Genomic DNA, 16,211 nt, shown 5'->3' on the forward strand with positions numbered 1-16,211 from the left:
CCATGGATCGAAGAGGGACATTCTTTGTAGTAGAGAGAACCAAGGCCTTTTTGGCCAAAACGAGGCTATTAGAATCACCCTGGCTTGATCGTTTCTGATCTTCCTGACAACTGTTGGGATCAGAGCCACTTGGTGGGGAACGCATAAGCCAGCCTGAAGTTCCACTGGATGTGCAATGAGTCCACTGCCCATGGCTTTTCCCTTGGGTTTAGAGAGCAAAACCTTTCTGTTTGCCTGTTGTGCTTGTTGGCAAAGAGGTCTATTACTGGTTTCCCCCAAAGCTGCATTACTTTTTGAAAAATGGACCGATTTTAGTGTCCATTTTCCTTGCCTCAGGGTATTGCGACTCAGAAAATCTGCTTCTGTTTTCTGCCCCTTTTTATGTGTAAGGCTGTCAAGGAGTGTAGGTATTCCTCTGCTCTGTTCAGAATGTCGCTCGCCACTTCCATTAGGGAGTGTGATCTTGTCCCTCCTTGGTGGTTGATGTATGCTACTGTTACCCTGTTGTCTGACATGCGTACATTGCGACCCTGGAGTAGCGGAATGAAGTGACTTAGGGGCTTGTTCACTGCCCACAGTTCTCTTAGGTTGGAAGACGCCTCCATTTCTTGAAGTGTCCAGGAGCCCTGGCTTATGAGGCCCCTTAGGTGTGCCCCCCCCCCACCCTGAGGAGCTTGCATCTGTTAATTACATCTGTCGTCTGAGTGTCCCACGGTATTCCTGAGGTCAGATTCGCATCGTCCAGCCACCAGTTGAGTCTCTGGTTTTTATGGAAAGCTCCAGCTTTCCTTCTAAACACCCTCTTGGCAACCTTTGTGCTGATAATATCTCCCCCTGGAGTTGTCGGGTGTGAAATTGAGCCCACCTGACCGCTGGAATACAGGATGTTAGGGTACCCAGTAGGGACATTGCCCTTCTCAATGTTATACATGGCTGGTTCCGGGCCGCCAAGGCAAGATTTTGCACCTTCTCGATCTTGAACTCTGGGAGCAGACACTCCTGCCTTACTGAATCTAGCATGAATCCCAGGAAGGTCTGTTTTTGTTTTTTTTTTTTTTTTGGGGTTGTAATTTGGATTTTTTTGAAATTGATTATCCACCCTAATTCTTGCAAGGTGTCAGTCACCCGGCTCAACTGCGCCGTGCAGTGGTCTTCTGAGCTGCCCACTATAAGGAAATCGTCCAGGTATGGTATTATGACCTTATCGTGAATCCGGAGAAAGGCTGTCACCTCTGCTATGACCTTGGTGAAAACTCTCGGGGCTATGGATATACCGAATGGAAGAGCTTTGAACTGGAAATGTCTCAGTACACCTTGGATATAAAGCGCTACCCTCAAGTATTTTTGGTAATCTGGATGGATAGGGATGTGATAATATGCATCCTTTAAGTCGACTACGGCCATAAAGCAATCTTGATGTAGTGGCTTCACAGCGGTAGCCACTGACTCCATCTTGAAGGTCTGGTTTCTTATCCATCGATTGAGCCGTCTGAGATTTATGATAGTCCTGAATGATCACCCCTTTTTCTCAAAAAAAAAAAACGGAATAGAATCGCCTTCCTGTGTATGTGGGACCTCGTAAAGTACCCGCTTGTCTCTCAGGCTCAGGATCTCTGCTTTCAAGGCCAACTGTTCTTCCATGGGTTTTGGCTGGCGAATAAAGGGGATTCTCAGGCCATCTCTTAAAATGCCCAGGATCCAGGTATTGTAGATCTTTTCCCAGACCTGGGAAAAAGTGCCAATCTCCCCCCTACTGGAATACTGGCGTCATTGTGGCGATTTCTTTGAGATTGAGGTACCCCCACCAAACATAAATCCCGACTTTTTTCCTTTTATCCTCCCATCTTCTATCAGTGGGAGGACGCCCCCTATTGAATCTTCCCCTCTGAAAGGGCTGTCTTCTCTGTTCCGTCGGGAACCTGGGGAAGCCTTTTTTCTTATCACCTGCTTTCTCCAGGATATCGTCCAAGTTCTTGCTGAATAAGAACCGACCATCGCAGGGGAAAGAGCACAATTTAGCTTTAGACTGTAGGTCACCCGGGCAGCCCTTAAGCCATAATGCGCGTCTAGCAGCATTTGAAAGTCCCGCTGCCCTAGCTGTCAACCTCATAGAGTCCACCGAGGTATCTGCCAAAAAAGCTGCTGCCCTGTGCAAGAGATACATCTCTGCTAAAATCTTCTCCCTTGGGACCTTTGATGCCAGCTTCTCTTCTAACTGCTGCAGCCAAATCATGAGGGAGCGTGCCGTGCAGGTGCCCGCTATCGCGGCTTTAGTCCGCCTGCTGTCGCTTCCCACGCATGCCTCAAATATGAGTCTGCCTTTTTGTCCAGCGGGTTTCTAAGCACCCCTGAGTCTTCCATGGGCAAGGCCGACCTTTTGGAAGACCTGGATACTGCAGCATCTATTTTTGGGACTTTAGCCCATATCTCCGCATCCTTGTGCTCAAAGGGATATCATCTCTTAGAGGTGGACGGAAGGGCCCCAGATTTCTCGGGTTTCTTCCACTCTCAATAAGCGCCTGGATTTTCTCATTCACTGGGAAGGTCCGCTTTTTCCTCTCCTGTAGCCCCCCAAACATGAAATCCTCTAGGGTTTTAGCCGCCCTTTCTTCCTGTAGGCCCATTGTGGTTCTAATGGCCTTTAGGAGGGCATCTGTGTCTTCTACAGGGAAACATGGCTTACCCCCTGTGTCACTGTCTGAGGAGGAGGATTGTTCCGCCTGAGACTAGGCTGATGCGGACTCTGAGGGAGAACTAGAGGGATTCTTCCTGCTTTTCTTCCCTTTTTTCAATAGGGACTTAATTGAACCCTTCATTTCTGACCTGAGGGCGGATATCAAATTGGCTGCGAAACTAGGCGCTTCCTCCGCCATAGTCTGCTGGATGCAAGAGGCACAGATCTTTCTGCCAGTCTCTTGCTAGGGGATTCCTACATATAGCACAGTCCCTATTGTTCTTGCTTCCTGCTTTCCTGGGCCTTTCCTACAGGGTAGAGCATACAACAGAGAAACCCTATTAACAAAAAGCTAGCATTCACGAAGATCACTCCCCACCCGTAATAAAGGGTACCGGACTCGGAGGCTGCGTCGGAGCACGTGACCTGTGCTCTTTGGACCTTGAGAAGTCCCCCGACCTGCGGCTGGGGCGACTGCTGCTTGAATGGCTTCCATGTTTTCTGCCAGAGAGCTGTGAGGGAGGCAGGGACACTGAGCGTTCCTGTTCTGACTCAATCATGCACCGCTCGTTCTGCCGCTGCTTCCTCCTTTTAAATGATGCGCCTCCATCCTGGTGAGCGTCTCCCTCTCCCCCATGTGACCGCCGGCCAACCGCTTCAGAAAGCCGGCCGGCGTCGCACCAGGCGCCATTACACAGTCGCCTTTTTGCTGACGTCAGCCGGTGCACCCAGAATCCACAGCGCCGCTGACGTCAGTGACCGGAAGAAGCCAGCGTCTCCCTGCCACGGGGATCGAGATGCGGTGTGCGCGAGGGGAGGGCGGTGCGGTGGGGGCTCCCCGGAGCCACCGGGATCCCATCCGCGCCCAGAGGAACCCCGGGGACTGTGCTTCCAGGGCCCGATGGCCGGCACTACAGGTAAGCTACCTGTTCTCCCCGCGACGGGCCTGGGTCTTTTTTTTTTTTTTTTTTTTTTCCCTCGCCATGACAGGCACCGCCACGGTGGGATTCCTTCCAGGACAGGAACCCAACTGAAGCGGGGGAGAGGTGCCGCCCCTTATGTCTCAGTAGGTTCCTGGCGGGGCGGATCCCTCTCTCAGGTGGTGCTGTCATGGGTGAAGGGGAAAAAAAAAACATTTCTCTGGCACTGTATTGTAGATTTAAAGAAAAAAAAAAAGTGGAATAATGAGGGGATAAGCATTGACCAAATATCAAACTGGGCACTTCTGATCTGATGGTAGATTTCTGTTTTTAACTTGATTTTCAATAATGATATAAAAAAGATTCCTTGCCAAATGTATACATGTTTTTTCAAATTATAACCCCACCAACACCACTGACCACTTTCTATGTACTGTGCACAGGCAGAAAGCTGCCAATCGATGGTGGGGACTGGGTTATACAGAGATCATGAATTTGGAGGACTTCATGGCAGCAGGTTTACTAGTCCTCTAGTAGTAATTTCCAGCTGATAAAAGATGTGCACGCAATATTTTACTGAATGTTCTGTGTACATAGGAAATGTGGTTTGCTCATCTAAACAGGCTTTTGACAATCCATCTCTGATCGGCGGTGGTGTAAACCCGCCCTTACACTCTCCTCGGCAATGTAACCGTATTCCATATCAGCCTAGCTGTCTCTAAATCGGTGGATAAATGATCTACGTGTGGAAAGTCTCACGATACTGTGCTTCTAGTACTCGGTGGTAGACGTTTGGATAGTTAATTACATGATGTATAATAAATTCTCAAACAATTGTGAGTAATGTCAGAGGTCTGCATGAACTACTCACCCTGAAGTGAGAATGCAGAGGATTTGTGGCAAATCAGTAGCTGACAGTATCTGTCACTTGTGGACTTGGCTTAGGAGTTTATCTGGTAGGTCACCTTTAAATATGAGCTACTCTAATAGTGCTGAGAATTACATTTCATTTATTTGGAAGCATCAGTCAGAAATGCTGAGTCAGATTTTTCCTTGCAACTATTGTAATCCTTGATCAGCTGATGGTCATGACTATTATAGGTGTGTAGTGTAGAAAGATGGGCGAGCGGTGCAAAATGAGGGTGCGGCATAATGGCTGCAAAACTGAAATGAGTACATGCAGAGCAATCAAGGTGCAATGATGCTAAACTAGTAGGCGGTAGGGTTCTGAATCAGCAGGACACTGGGAGCCTACACCTTTTAAATCGCTGTGTGCTTCAGTTCTGTCTTTAATAAATGAGGGTAAGGTGACGTTCACACATTCAGTATTTGTAAACCAAAACCAGGAGTGGGTGAAAAATGCCAACCTGATGAAGGGATGTAAGCAGTCCCGAAAGCTTGCTTTGTAACAACATTCACTATTATTTGTTAGCCATTAAAAGGTATCATACCCACAAGATTCCTATTTTGTTTCTCTCACTGAGAGCACTTTATATATTTTTTTTTAAAAATGCCAACGTGATGTTTCTTTTCTAAGTTTTTAGGTTTTTTTTCTTCTCTGACTGTTCCACTCCTCATTGTGGCTTACAATTACTGCTGCAAAATACTTAATTTGTGAACAGTGCCTCCATGGAAGTCCATCTGACCTATGTAAGAGGCTACAATAGTGAAGAAACAAAGATGTACAAAAGACACCAAATCTGTAGGCTTCTAAATAGAGATCATGTTGAGACCCTAGGTAAAATTTATGTAGCATTTAAAGGGAACCCATCAGCAGGATCGTGCTGAGTAGCCTAAAGACACTGTCAGGTTGGCGCAGTTATCCCTCAGTGACCTGCCCACTATTTAACATCGAAGTGATCCGATAGATACTATTGCTATTATAGATGTGATCATGCAGTGCCTTTTTTTTTTTTTTTTTTTCTGTAATACATATAATATTCAGTATGTAAAATTGGGGGCCAGTCACTGAGGAATCAGTGACCTGTCATAAGCCCATAAGAATGAATATGTAAGCAGAGAACCACATAAAGCCCTTCCCACCACAGGCCGCCCCGGAGCATGAGAATCTCTTTAACTGAAAACTGAGAATAAACAGTAAACAACCACAAGACTGTGTTCATCAACCAGGTATCGCTGTAATCAGTATAACGGCACCAACCGGACACTGTAGGTTACCGTGCGCAATCCTGCTGACAGGTTCACTTTAAGATGGTCAACACCTGGCTGCCATGTTAAAGCTAGTCTCTCTGGCCTTTCTTGTCATTGTTTTATCAGAAAGACATTTTTTTTTTTTTTTTTTTTTCTGTCTTTTGTCAAGAAGCAATTTCATTTATCTTGGGCCCAACATATGGAGGCAGCCCCTGTCAAATATTGTGTATACTTGTGATATAAGCTCAAGCTCTAGAATACTAGCAGTGTAATATTGTCTGATGGTAAATATTGAGATCTCTTATTAAATGCCTAAAAATAATGAAATGGCTGTATAGAAAAGTTAAATTCAGTCTCCTCTTTGATGCTGTATATCCCAGACAATATGTATTGCATTTCTGTGTCTGTATTTGAACAAGGCCTGCTCCTGACTTATAATGTTAGCATTTAAGGCCTCTTGTGCTATTACTGCAGTTTGTTGGAGTCACAAAGTGTCCTTGTTTTAAATTGACTGTGAAACCCCATCCTCCACTTTCCACCCCCAGATTATGAAACTGCCTAAATAGACAATGGTTACATTTTACAGTTGCCTGTTGGTTCTGCAAAAGGTCTGTCTAAGATGCAAATTTAATGTATCTGCTGGCAGAAAAAAATAGTACAGACCCAGCTTCTATTAGGATAATGTGTAAATTTGGGCAGAAATGCCAGTGTGGGTGTACATGAGAAATGCCTACAAATAGATCATATGCTCAGAAACAGACTGACCCAGATAAAATTGAAAGGGATAACTTGCTACTCACGGGGTGTCCCAATTTACTAGGAGGCAATCAATCCTGAATGCCAAGCCCCAACTTGAAGGAAGCTCCATAAGATGGTGGTTCTAGAATACTGCTCTAAGTCCCAGTGTTTCAGACCTTCAGCAAGTTGTCCAGATGTTGGGACTCCCTGTCATTAGCTATAATCTGTAGTGGAACCTATTTGCAAGTGTTTAAAGTGTAAGAATTCCCCTACGACACCACCACAATCAAAATGAAGCATTACATGATACACAGTAACATCAATGGACTGTCTATGAGCCTGGATATTGCAGGTCCTTCAGAGCAGGAGATGCTTTCTGTTAGTTCCTGAATAGGGAACTTTGGTTACAAATCTTTTTTTTTTTTTTTTTTAAAAAAAAAAGCTCCCACTATCTGTATATTGCTATATTTTTACTTAATGTGAGCTGGTACTGCTATTTAGTAAAATCATGTGAATTGATGGGGAGGTCCATTGGTGGAACTCTCAATATGCATATCCCAAAGCCATATTACATGGCTGTTGCCTGTACAATGCTTATACAATGCTTTAACCAATTGTTTGGCCAGCAGCCATCTCAGACTTTTCTCCCATACAGTGGAGCTCGCTATCTGCCAAGAGCTTCTGTGCTCTGAGTAAGCCACCGACCAACATCTTTGCTTGTGAAAGAAAAATCTCCCAGGAGACAAAGCAATTGGCAGTCTGAAATTGGACATGTTCAATCAACATCTCCCGCAATGATCCGTTGGCTGGTGCCCCCATATGCATTATAGCGCCTGCCAAATCATTTCATATTGGCAGGTTCAGCCAACATTAGCCTAGTGTGCATGGGGGGGGCCTTATGACTATGCCACATAGTATAAAAAATTAAAATTTTCACTTAAGGCCTTAATACACATTAGTTTATTGTTGGTCGAACCCACTGATGGCGACGGGTTCAGCATCATTTTAATCAGTTTAACAGTGGCAACCTGACTATGCCTGTAGTTTACTTAGCAAAATCCTGCTGACAGGATCGCTTTAAGGATCCAGTATGTCTGATTTGCAACTGACTCTCCTTTTTGTTCTACAAAGCTAAGCCGCTGCCAACAGTTTGTCAGCTGCGCTCTCACAGAGAACATAAGCAATTGGCACTTTCCTGAATGTGGAGGAATAGAGAGAGCACTTCTCGTCAAACTAACCATTACTGCTATGTAATGTGAATGGGGGGCCTTTTGAAAGGTTAAATACTTGTAAATTTGCTTTACATATCTTTGGTTATCTTTGGTTTTGTCCTTCCTTCATGTTTAGCATTTAACCTTTAAAATGTTGCTGCGTTTTTTCATAGAAACTGAAATGACTGTTACATTTGCGTCCGGTTATTGAGCGAACGCACAGAACATAACTATGGTCCCATGTTTAGTTGGTTGTATCATAAAGATGTTTTGTATAGACTAAATCTGTCTGTGTATTCTGGAATAATAGTATGTACAACCTGGTACATACAGCATGAGTTTGCAGGTAATGGAAGTCCCTAAGCTGCATCAGGAGAATGGAGACCTTTTTTTTCTTTTTTTTTTTTTTTTTTCTTTCCCTTGGCGTCTATGTATCCTAAAAATACAATTGCTGACATACTTGTCATTCATAATTAATAAAATGGATGTACCACTGAGCTGTGTAGGCAGATTAAACCATAGAAGGTTTACAGCAAGGACACACAGCCTTTAGCCTGCTTGCTGCTAATCTGTCTGAGTAGGTACAAGTCTGAGCAGTATATTAGGTTAGTAGGTTTAAAATGCAGATCTAAATCAGTTGTTGTCTTTTCATCATTTTCTGAACAAGAGTTTAAAGCCAATATCATTAGCACTATTGTACTGTGTCGATTTGGCTCAACCAGAATATATAGTGCTAATCATAAATGAATTCTCCCTTTGAAAAGTAAGATTTTAATCAGTATCTAACTAAACATGGGAACGACTTCAAAAAGTATGACAAGATCAAACATTGTTATTCATAACATGAAAGGAAGATAACGAGCCTATCCCGGACATCCTAGGCTCCGATTCCTTGCACTAAACTCTGTTGTGCTCCACATCAAGTTTTGCAAGTTGTCCAGCATGGATCCATAACCTCATCTCACTAGACACACACACCTGGATCTTGGGATTGAGAGTGTAGACTTCTATACTTGGTGTGCTCCATCTTCTGTGCATACTGTGCTTTAATTTGCTTCCATCCCTACTGAGATTTACTTCATCCGTCCTGCTGCTCCTGAGATTCTTCAGTATAAGGGCCACTTGCCCACCCAGACTTGAGGCTCAGAGGGTCCACCTCACCTGGTGACCATGGATTCAAAGGTGCAGCAGCTACAACACCATTGGGATACAGACTATCTTTTTGGACTGGTAATGCAACATACTATTAGTCAATGGGAGCTTGTCCAGGCTGTGCAAGATCTCTCGGACAACTGTAGTTTCGCCACGAGGATCTCAACATCTGCCGCATCCTAGTCACCTGGGATACTCTGGAGAGCTTCTCCACATTTGCCCACTCCTATCCGTTTTGATGGAGACCTTAATGGGCGTTGTGAATCAATGCACAATACGCTTTGGACCTGGCTGAAAAAAATTTCTGGTGATGTGTATCAAAGTGGTGTAAATTTTAACTTTGTATGTGGATGCTTTAGCCATTGTGAGAGTGGGATAACACTTTTGACATTTGACTAACTGGGTCGTGTCCACTCTACCACTGATTCCATACTGGGGCACAGACAAGGGACTAGCTGTGTGGAACATTATGCCATCCAGTTCCACACATTTTCTGCTGAGTTGGCTTGCAACGCTTTTTTGGCTGTTTTCTATACCGGCTTATCCAATCTAATCAAGGATGAGTTTTCTGGCAGATATTTGTCTTCCTCCATTGATGACTTGATTCCTGAGAAATAAGGGTATAGTGCCCCCCAGTGTCGTAAAATCTCCGGGTCCTCAGCTACCGGGGGTAGCTGAGACCCTGGAGAACGTGATCAGGGCCGTTCTTTACGGTCCCCTTTCACGTGACTGACATTATTCACCGAATAACTGCGATCACAAAGTCTGATTTACAATTAATTTCTCTCTCCTCTGATATGATCTAGCATATCATAGAAGAGAGAAATGGAGTCTCCCGAGCCCACCCTTTATCTCCATCCCTGGGTGCTCCTGCTCTGTCCCCTGACCCTCCGCATCATCTTCCTTGAATAAAATGTTAGGCGCATGCGCAGTGCGCCCTCCGAGATCTTCCTGCCAGTACACGACAGCAATAGGACATTTTTCCTATTGGTTCATTTTTATAACTGTGATATTATAATCTTGTATTCCTACTACCCCTTGTGAAAATTAAACATTTACAAGGCCCGTAACATTTTAATTTTTTTTGGATGATGGCGGTCTGGGGGCTTAGTTTTTGCAGTGTGAGACATTATATTTATTGATACGGTTTAGGGATTAATATGACAATTTGTTACATTTCTGTCCATGATGTCTACCGATTTCGTTAATAATTTTTAAATTCTGATAGAACGGACTCTTTTGGACATGTTGATACCACATGTATTTTATTTAAATCCATTTATTTTTAATGGGGGGGGAGTGGGGTAGTTTAACGTTTTATATATTTTTCTTTTTAACTTTTTTCCCCCTTATTGTATTTATTAACCCCCATAAGTTGTGAACCTGCAATTGTCTGATCACTTGCACTGTACATGGCAATACAACAGTTTGCTTCATATAGTAAATAACATGGTCTCTTCTGAAGCCTGGCCATGGGCAAGGTGTCAAGGGATTTCCATAATGACCGGCACAGAGGTCAACAGATCTCCTACTATCATAGCAACCCATCGGCGCCCCGCGATTGGGTCACAATGCCGATGCTCTATTAATGCCGCTGTCAGCGTTTGACACTGACATTTAACAGATCAACAGTCATGACCAGAGCTCTACTCCACCTTTTGGCTGTTACAGGCAGGTCCTTGCTGAGACACTGTCATTACTTGCTGAGTATGGGGCAACTCACCTCATGAGCCTATTCAATACACCTGTTACCGACTTGTGCTATAGACATTATGCGCAGCGAATGTCTGTAAGGGGTTAAGCACTTAAATAAACACCTAAAACATTAGGTGTATAATGTGTATCAGCAATCCAAGGTGTAACAAAAAAAATAGGGGGCAGGTGATGTGTGCAAGTTTTATTTATTTTTAGAAATTTGCAACCATTTGATCTGATGTCCTACATCATAAGTGTTGCTGACCCTTCCTCAAAATTCCCCTCTGCTTTCTTACCTTTTTACTACACTCGAGGCTCCCTGACACAAGCCTTACTTGTATGTTTTCATGATATGTGCCATAATTTCTTCATTTACTTTCTCAAATCACACATGATATAACACCATATTTAAGGTTGCTCTCTTTAAGCATTGGTCTTGGTTTGTTTCCCTTTCTCGCAGAGGTATCTCGACTTGATTCATACCATGTTGCCATATGTAAGCTGCTTGGCGACAGCGGACCTGAGAAGGGCTCTGTCAAAGTCCCCTTCCCATTTACTGGGAGCTGGGTGGAAGTGTCCTGGCCCTTTAAGGCTCACTTAGCTGGGGAAGCTTGCGCCAAGTGTGTCTGTGGCTGCGCCTTTACTGGTTTGGTGCTAGTCTTGTCAGGTCTCTGCTTTTTATTTTTCACATCTGTATTTAGAATATTTTTCCTGTTTTTATACTGCTAATTCAGAAGAAAACTAAAAGGCTATGACTCTTGGAAGAAGGGGTCAAAGATGGATTTGTTAACCAAAGTTTCTTTTTTTTTTTTTTTTTTTTTTTCTCCCCCATAAAATACAGGATTCATTACAAGCTGCATATGTGAACAGAGCCTTTCCGTAAGAGCTCATGTAGATGTCCGTGGATTTTGGTCCGATCAAGGACCGCAATGCATGGACTAGCAGCGGTTTTCCCAACCGGTGCATGATCGCTTCAGAGATTTCTATGAGGTGATCACGCTCAGTTTGGAGACCCACAGCCAGTCTGTATTGCGGTCTGTGATCGGACAGGGATCAACGGATGTCTGCTTGAAGCCCTTTCTGTGACTTTTACAGCAGTCGCTTTCTAATTTGATTTTGCCTCTATATATTGTCTTATTTTATAAAAATTGTTTTGTTGCTCCTATTCTCCAATTTAACTGAATCAGTTCTAAATACTAATGAAACCATTTTACATTTGTAATCGTTTTGTCTTTTTCCCCCCCTCTTGACAGTCATTTCAAGGAAGTCAGGGTCGAGCTTATCTATTCAATTCTGTGTGAGTATTCAAACAAGATAATATATTGCATGTAATACCCAATATATGGATCAGCTAGAGCAGTATATTTTGAGAGGCAACCATCAATGTCCACTTGTAGCCGCACCCTATTATGTGCTGTTATAATTGCCTATATAGTGATGGTTGATACATTGCTGATCCACAAATAGAATTTAAGAAGGGCTCACAGGAGAAGATCACGTAAAAAAAAAAAAATCACAGAAAAAAAACTGTCCATCTAACACCAGGTCAGATTACCAATGCACTAGCAGGATGCAGTAGAGAGTAGATGATGATAAAAGGCAGGGGCAGCAAAATACTGATGAAGCAACCATTCGTATCACCTACCAATTCATGGAGGAGGTGGTTACCTAGTATTAAAAATGCACACAGATGAGGCTTGTATTGATTACTTCCATACTGTTAGATCAGGTGGTCTGCCCAACGCTATACAAGTGCAGCGAATAAGGACAGACACCCTAATTTACCCAACAGCAAGAAAGGGCCCAGCTGCATCCTGCATAAAAATGGAAAAATGTGCAATGAAAACTTTTGGCCAAAATACCCAAGCAACCCCCACGTCAAGGGTCCTCACACTTGCGAGTCCCTATACTAAACTCTGAAACAAATCCAAAGTGGAAAAAAGACCCGGGATGAATAAACCGCGCTGACCAGAAAAAAAACGCACCTTCGGCAGTCCATATAATAAAAAACTTCTCTAAGCCTACGCGTTTCGTGGCAAAACCAGCCACTTCATCAGGGCATGATGAAGTGGCTGGTTTTGCCACGAAACGCGTAGGCTTATTGAAGAAGTTTTTTATTATATGGACTGCCGAAGGTGTGTTTTTTTTTTTTTTTCTGGTCAGCGCAGTTTATTCAGCCCGGCTCTTTTTTCCACTTTGGATTTGTTTCATTTACTACCAGCGGGATACCAGCGACGACCGGACCTTTGAGTGATTCCCAGTTTGTTGTGACTCACACAACTTCAGCAGGTGAGTCTAACTGATTGGGCTTGCTTGTTATTGTGGTTCTTCAAGACAATACACCCTATGTGCGCTTTCCATTTTAGTTTTTTTATACTAAACTCTAAAACTTTTCGCGTAGGACATAAACTGAAGAAAGATCACTGAAAAATTAAAATAAAACAGCCTTACCAACTCCAGGTCAGATTATCAATGCTCCAGCAGGATGCAATAGATCTCTCACTGTAAGAACTGTACCCAAGTCAGCTTCATGTGAAGTGGTCTTCTGTTGGCTCTTTAGGGTCCATTCTTATGTGATATTATGTGATGATGCATATAGTTTTACTAATACATATTGAGTAGACATTGAAGCCAAATAACCATTGAGTTGTGGCTTCACTGCAACTATGGCCGTGACCCTGGTTGCACAGTCAGTTTGCAGCTGCATCACAGCACAATACAGGTGAATGGTGTCACATTGAGACCCCAAGGTTACTGCATCCGTGACTAGCAAGTTGCAAAAAACAAACTGATTTATATTTGGGTGTCTTGTTCACATTACCGTCGAGCATGCAATGTGACCCCATTTACTTGTATAGTCTTGCGATGTAGCCGTGACGGCATGCAAACGTTGGTCATGTGACAGGTGTTGCACCCCAAAGGCACTGTGTACATAAATTCTCAGTCATTAAGGTATCATATGAGTGTAGCCAATTAACACCAGTGTTGGCCTCTGAGCACTCTATTAAATAGTTATTTGGTCACTATTGAACTGCTCCAGGTGTGTGTATGTGTGTGTGTGTATATATGTATATAGATAGATATAAAAAAAATTATTTTCACTGATTTGAGTTGTGTTTTTTTTTTTTTTTTTTTTTTTTTTTTTTTTTTTTTTTTTGTAGTGTTAATGTTGGTTGCGGACCTGCAGAAGAACGTGTGTTGCTTACGGGACTTCATGCTGTAGCAGACATCTACTGTGAAAATTGCAAAACCACATTGGGTTGGAAATATGTAAGTATTTGTGATTTGACATCCATTGTAAATGGTGTTTAACACTGTAAATGTTAGCGTCAACAAAAAGATCTTGAATAGATCCCAGCTATTATCTGAAACTACAAGTCTGGTACATTAACTTACTAATGGCCCTTGTGTATTCGTGAATCTACATGTTAATTCCATTTTTCTTAATATTAGCATTTTTTTTCTTTTAGGCTATGGCACCATAGTGACAGTCTCTAACTACCCCAGTGTTAGTAAATGAGGGGAAAATTCTTGCTTGATCAGAATCCTTGCAATTGTGCTAAAATTTTTGCCCATTTAGAGAAATATTTTGGCCACCAGAGTAGTGGCAATTTTTACATTTTAACAACGCTATGGCACATTAAAGGGGATTGACCATACTTGGGGATCAAGTCTGCAGTCATTCTGTGACTGCGGACTTATGAATCCTCACATCACTCAGCGTGCGCGCTCTCTGGATTCTCTAGTAACCTCGCTGGGAGTTGCCAGTCATGTGATCACAATTAAGCGATTTGCATACTTCAGGCCACTAGATATGTCCAGCTTTGCTAAATTCACTTCTAAATTGAGCTGATCTCATTGGGTTTGACCAACATTCTTTTATGTTTCTGACCTTCCCAATGTTATCATGGGTGACTTCATCATCCCCATTGACGCACCAGTTGGCAGCCTCCAATCTCCTGTCACTTCCTTCATCCTTCGGTCTTACACAATGGTCCCCTACATCCACCCACACAGCCAGACATACACTGGACCTCATCACCCCTCTGTTCCCTAGGTAATTTTACAAACTCGACTATCCCCCTATCTACTCGCATTTGCATCCCTCACCTAAACACCTGCCCCCCCCCCCAAGTCCATCGGCCAGTGCACATCCAGAGAAGCCTTTTATGTGCATTCTGACTCTCTTCTACCACTGTCAACTATATCCTGACTTCACGACACACACTGCTACTGTTTACTACAATGCCACACTTGCATCAGCTATTGACTGTCTCTCATCTTGTGCATTGCAGAGGGTAATGAATCAATAGACAACCCTGGTACATTCAAACTCAAAAAAAAAAAAATTGGCAAGTGTCAAGGGTTGCTGAGTGGCACTGGAAGAACACACACTCGCAGGTAGACTTCACGAAATTTAAGCAATTCTCATATTGAAGTCTGTCCTCACCTCTGCTAAACAGGACTATTTCACAGCCCTCGTATCTTCTTTAACCCATAATCATACAGTCTTAACGCTTTTTAACTCCCTACTCCATCCACCGTTGCCCCCTTTAAAGTCCCTCATTTCTGCAGAAGACTTTGCTGCACATTTCAAAAATAAGAGAAGTTTTTACTGTTCAACCACCACAGCCCCTTCATGTAACCGAACAATGCCCTTCCCCCATAGCCTTTCTTTGCACCATAAATGAAGGAAGGCTTAATTGTCTTCTTCCAAATCACATCTCGCCACTTATTCTCTTGCTCCTGTCCCATCTCTTCAACTTATTAACCTTTGCTGCATGTTTGAAAGGAAGGAAAACACCAGTCCTGAAGAACTAATCATTTGATGCAACCTCTACTTCCAGCTGTCACACCAATTTTGCTACTCCTGTTTGCCTATAAATTCCTAGAACAGCAGCACACTGAACTTTCCTCCCACCTCTCATTCAACTTGCTCTTGAACAGTCTACAATCCCATCCGTCCCCATCACTCCACTGAAATTGCTCCAAGGCTGGAGTCACACTTACCGTATAAAAAAAATCAAACACTGATACGTATGTAATCCATTTGCAATTTGATGATACGATTTTCTCGCATCTAGTATCAGTGTGACATCTGTATGGCATCCGAATGCAATGCGATTTTTAACATGAGCTTTTACATACAGCAGTTCTCTCTATGTAAAGGCTCATGTTAAAATCTCATTGTAAAACACAACTATAAACATTGTTTTTAAATCAAATAATCATAAAATATATATTTCATAGAGATGGCAGAATAGCCGATAATTCATTTGTCGGCTTCTGTAAAATCATTAGATGCCGGCAGTATAGGAAGCATGGTTTAGATACAGTAAACCCATGCAGAACAGTTAGATTTATAGATGTCAGAGACTAATACTGTTAGAAGTATGTGTGTAAAATTTGGGACCTGTATTTAAAAGAATGTATTGTCACGGAAAAAAATGGCGTTGGCAATTTTCTGCGCCAGAGAGGAAAATCCAGTGACTGAGGGCAGATATTAATAGCCTAGAAAGGGACGCATCTGTAAGGCTACTTTCAGACTTGCGCTAGGAGGCGCAAGGCTGCCCTGGCTGTAAACCACTGATGAATGAAAGAGGAGCTTCCAGCGGCAGCATCAATGATATACAAAAACTTGGCACACACTTGTGGATTCTGATGCAGAAA

General features: G+C 43.1%; 1 protein-coding gene across 1 annotated transcript in view; it reads left to right on the forward strand.

Annotated features, from left to right (window-relative positions):
* Positions 1-16,211, forward strand: part of YPEL2 (yippee like 2) — a 120,270-nt gene that overhangs the window by 75,128 nt on the left and 28,931 nt on the right. The window contains exons 3-4 of the mRNA XM_073572965.1: positions 11,795-11,838; positions 13,703-13,811. Coding sequence (XP_073429066.1) covers positions 11,795-11,838; positions 13,703-13,811 — 153 coding nt within the window. The remainder of the gene's footprint in view (positions 1-11,794; positions 11,839-13,702; positions 13,812-16,211) is intronic.

Source organism: Dendrobates tinctorius, unplaced genomic scaffold, assembly GCF_039654945.1.
Source record: "Dendrobates tinctorius isolate UK_male_01 unplaced genomic scaffold, ASM3965494v1 ptg000007l, whole genome shotgun sequence".
NCBI classification, from domain to species: Eukaryota; Metazoa; Chordata; class Amphibia; order Anura; family Dendrobatidae; genus Dendrobates; species Dendrobates tinctorius.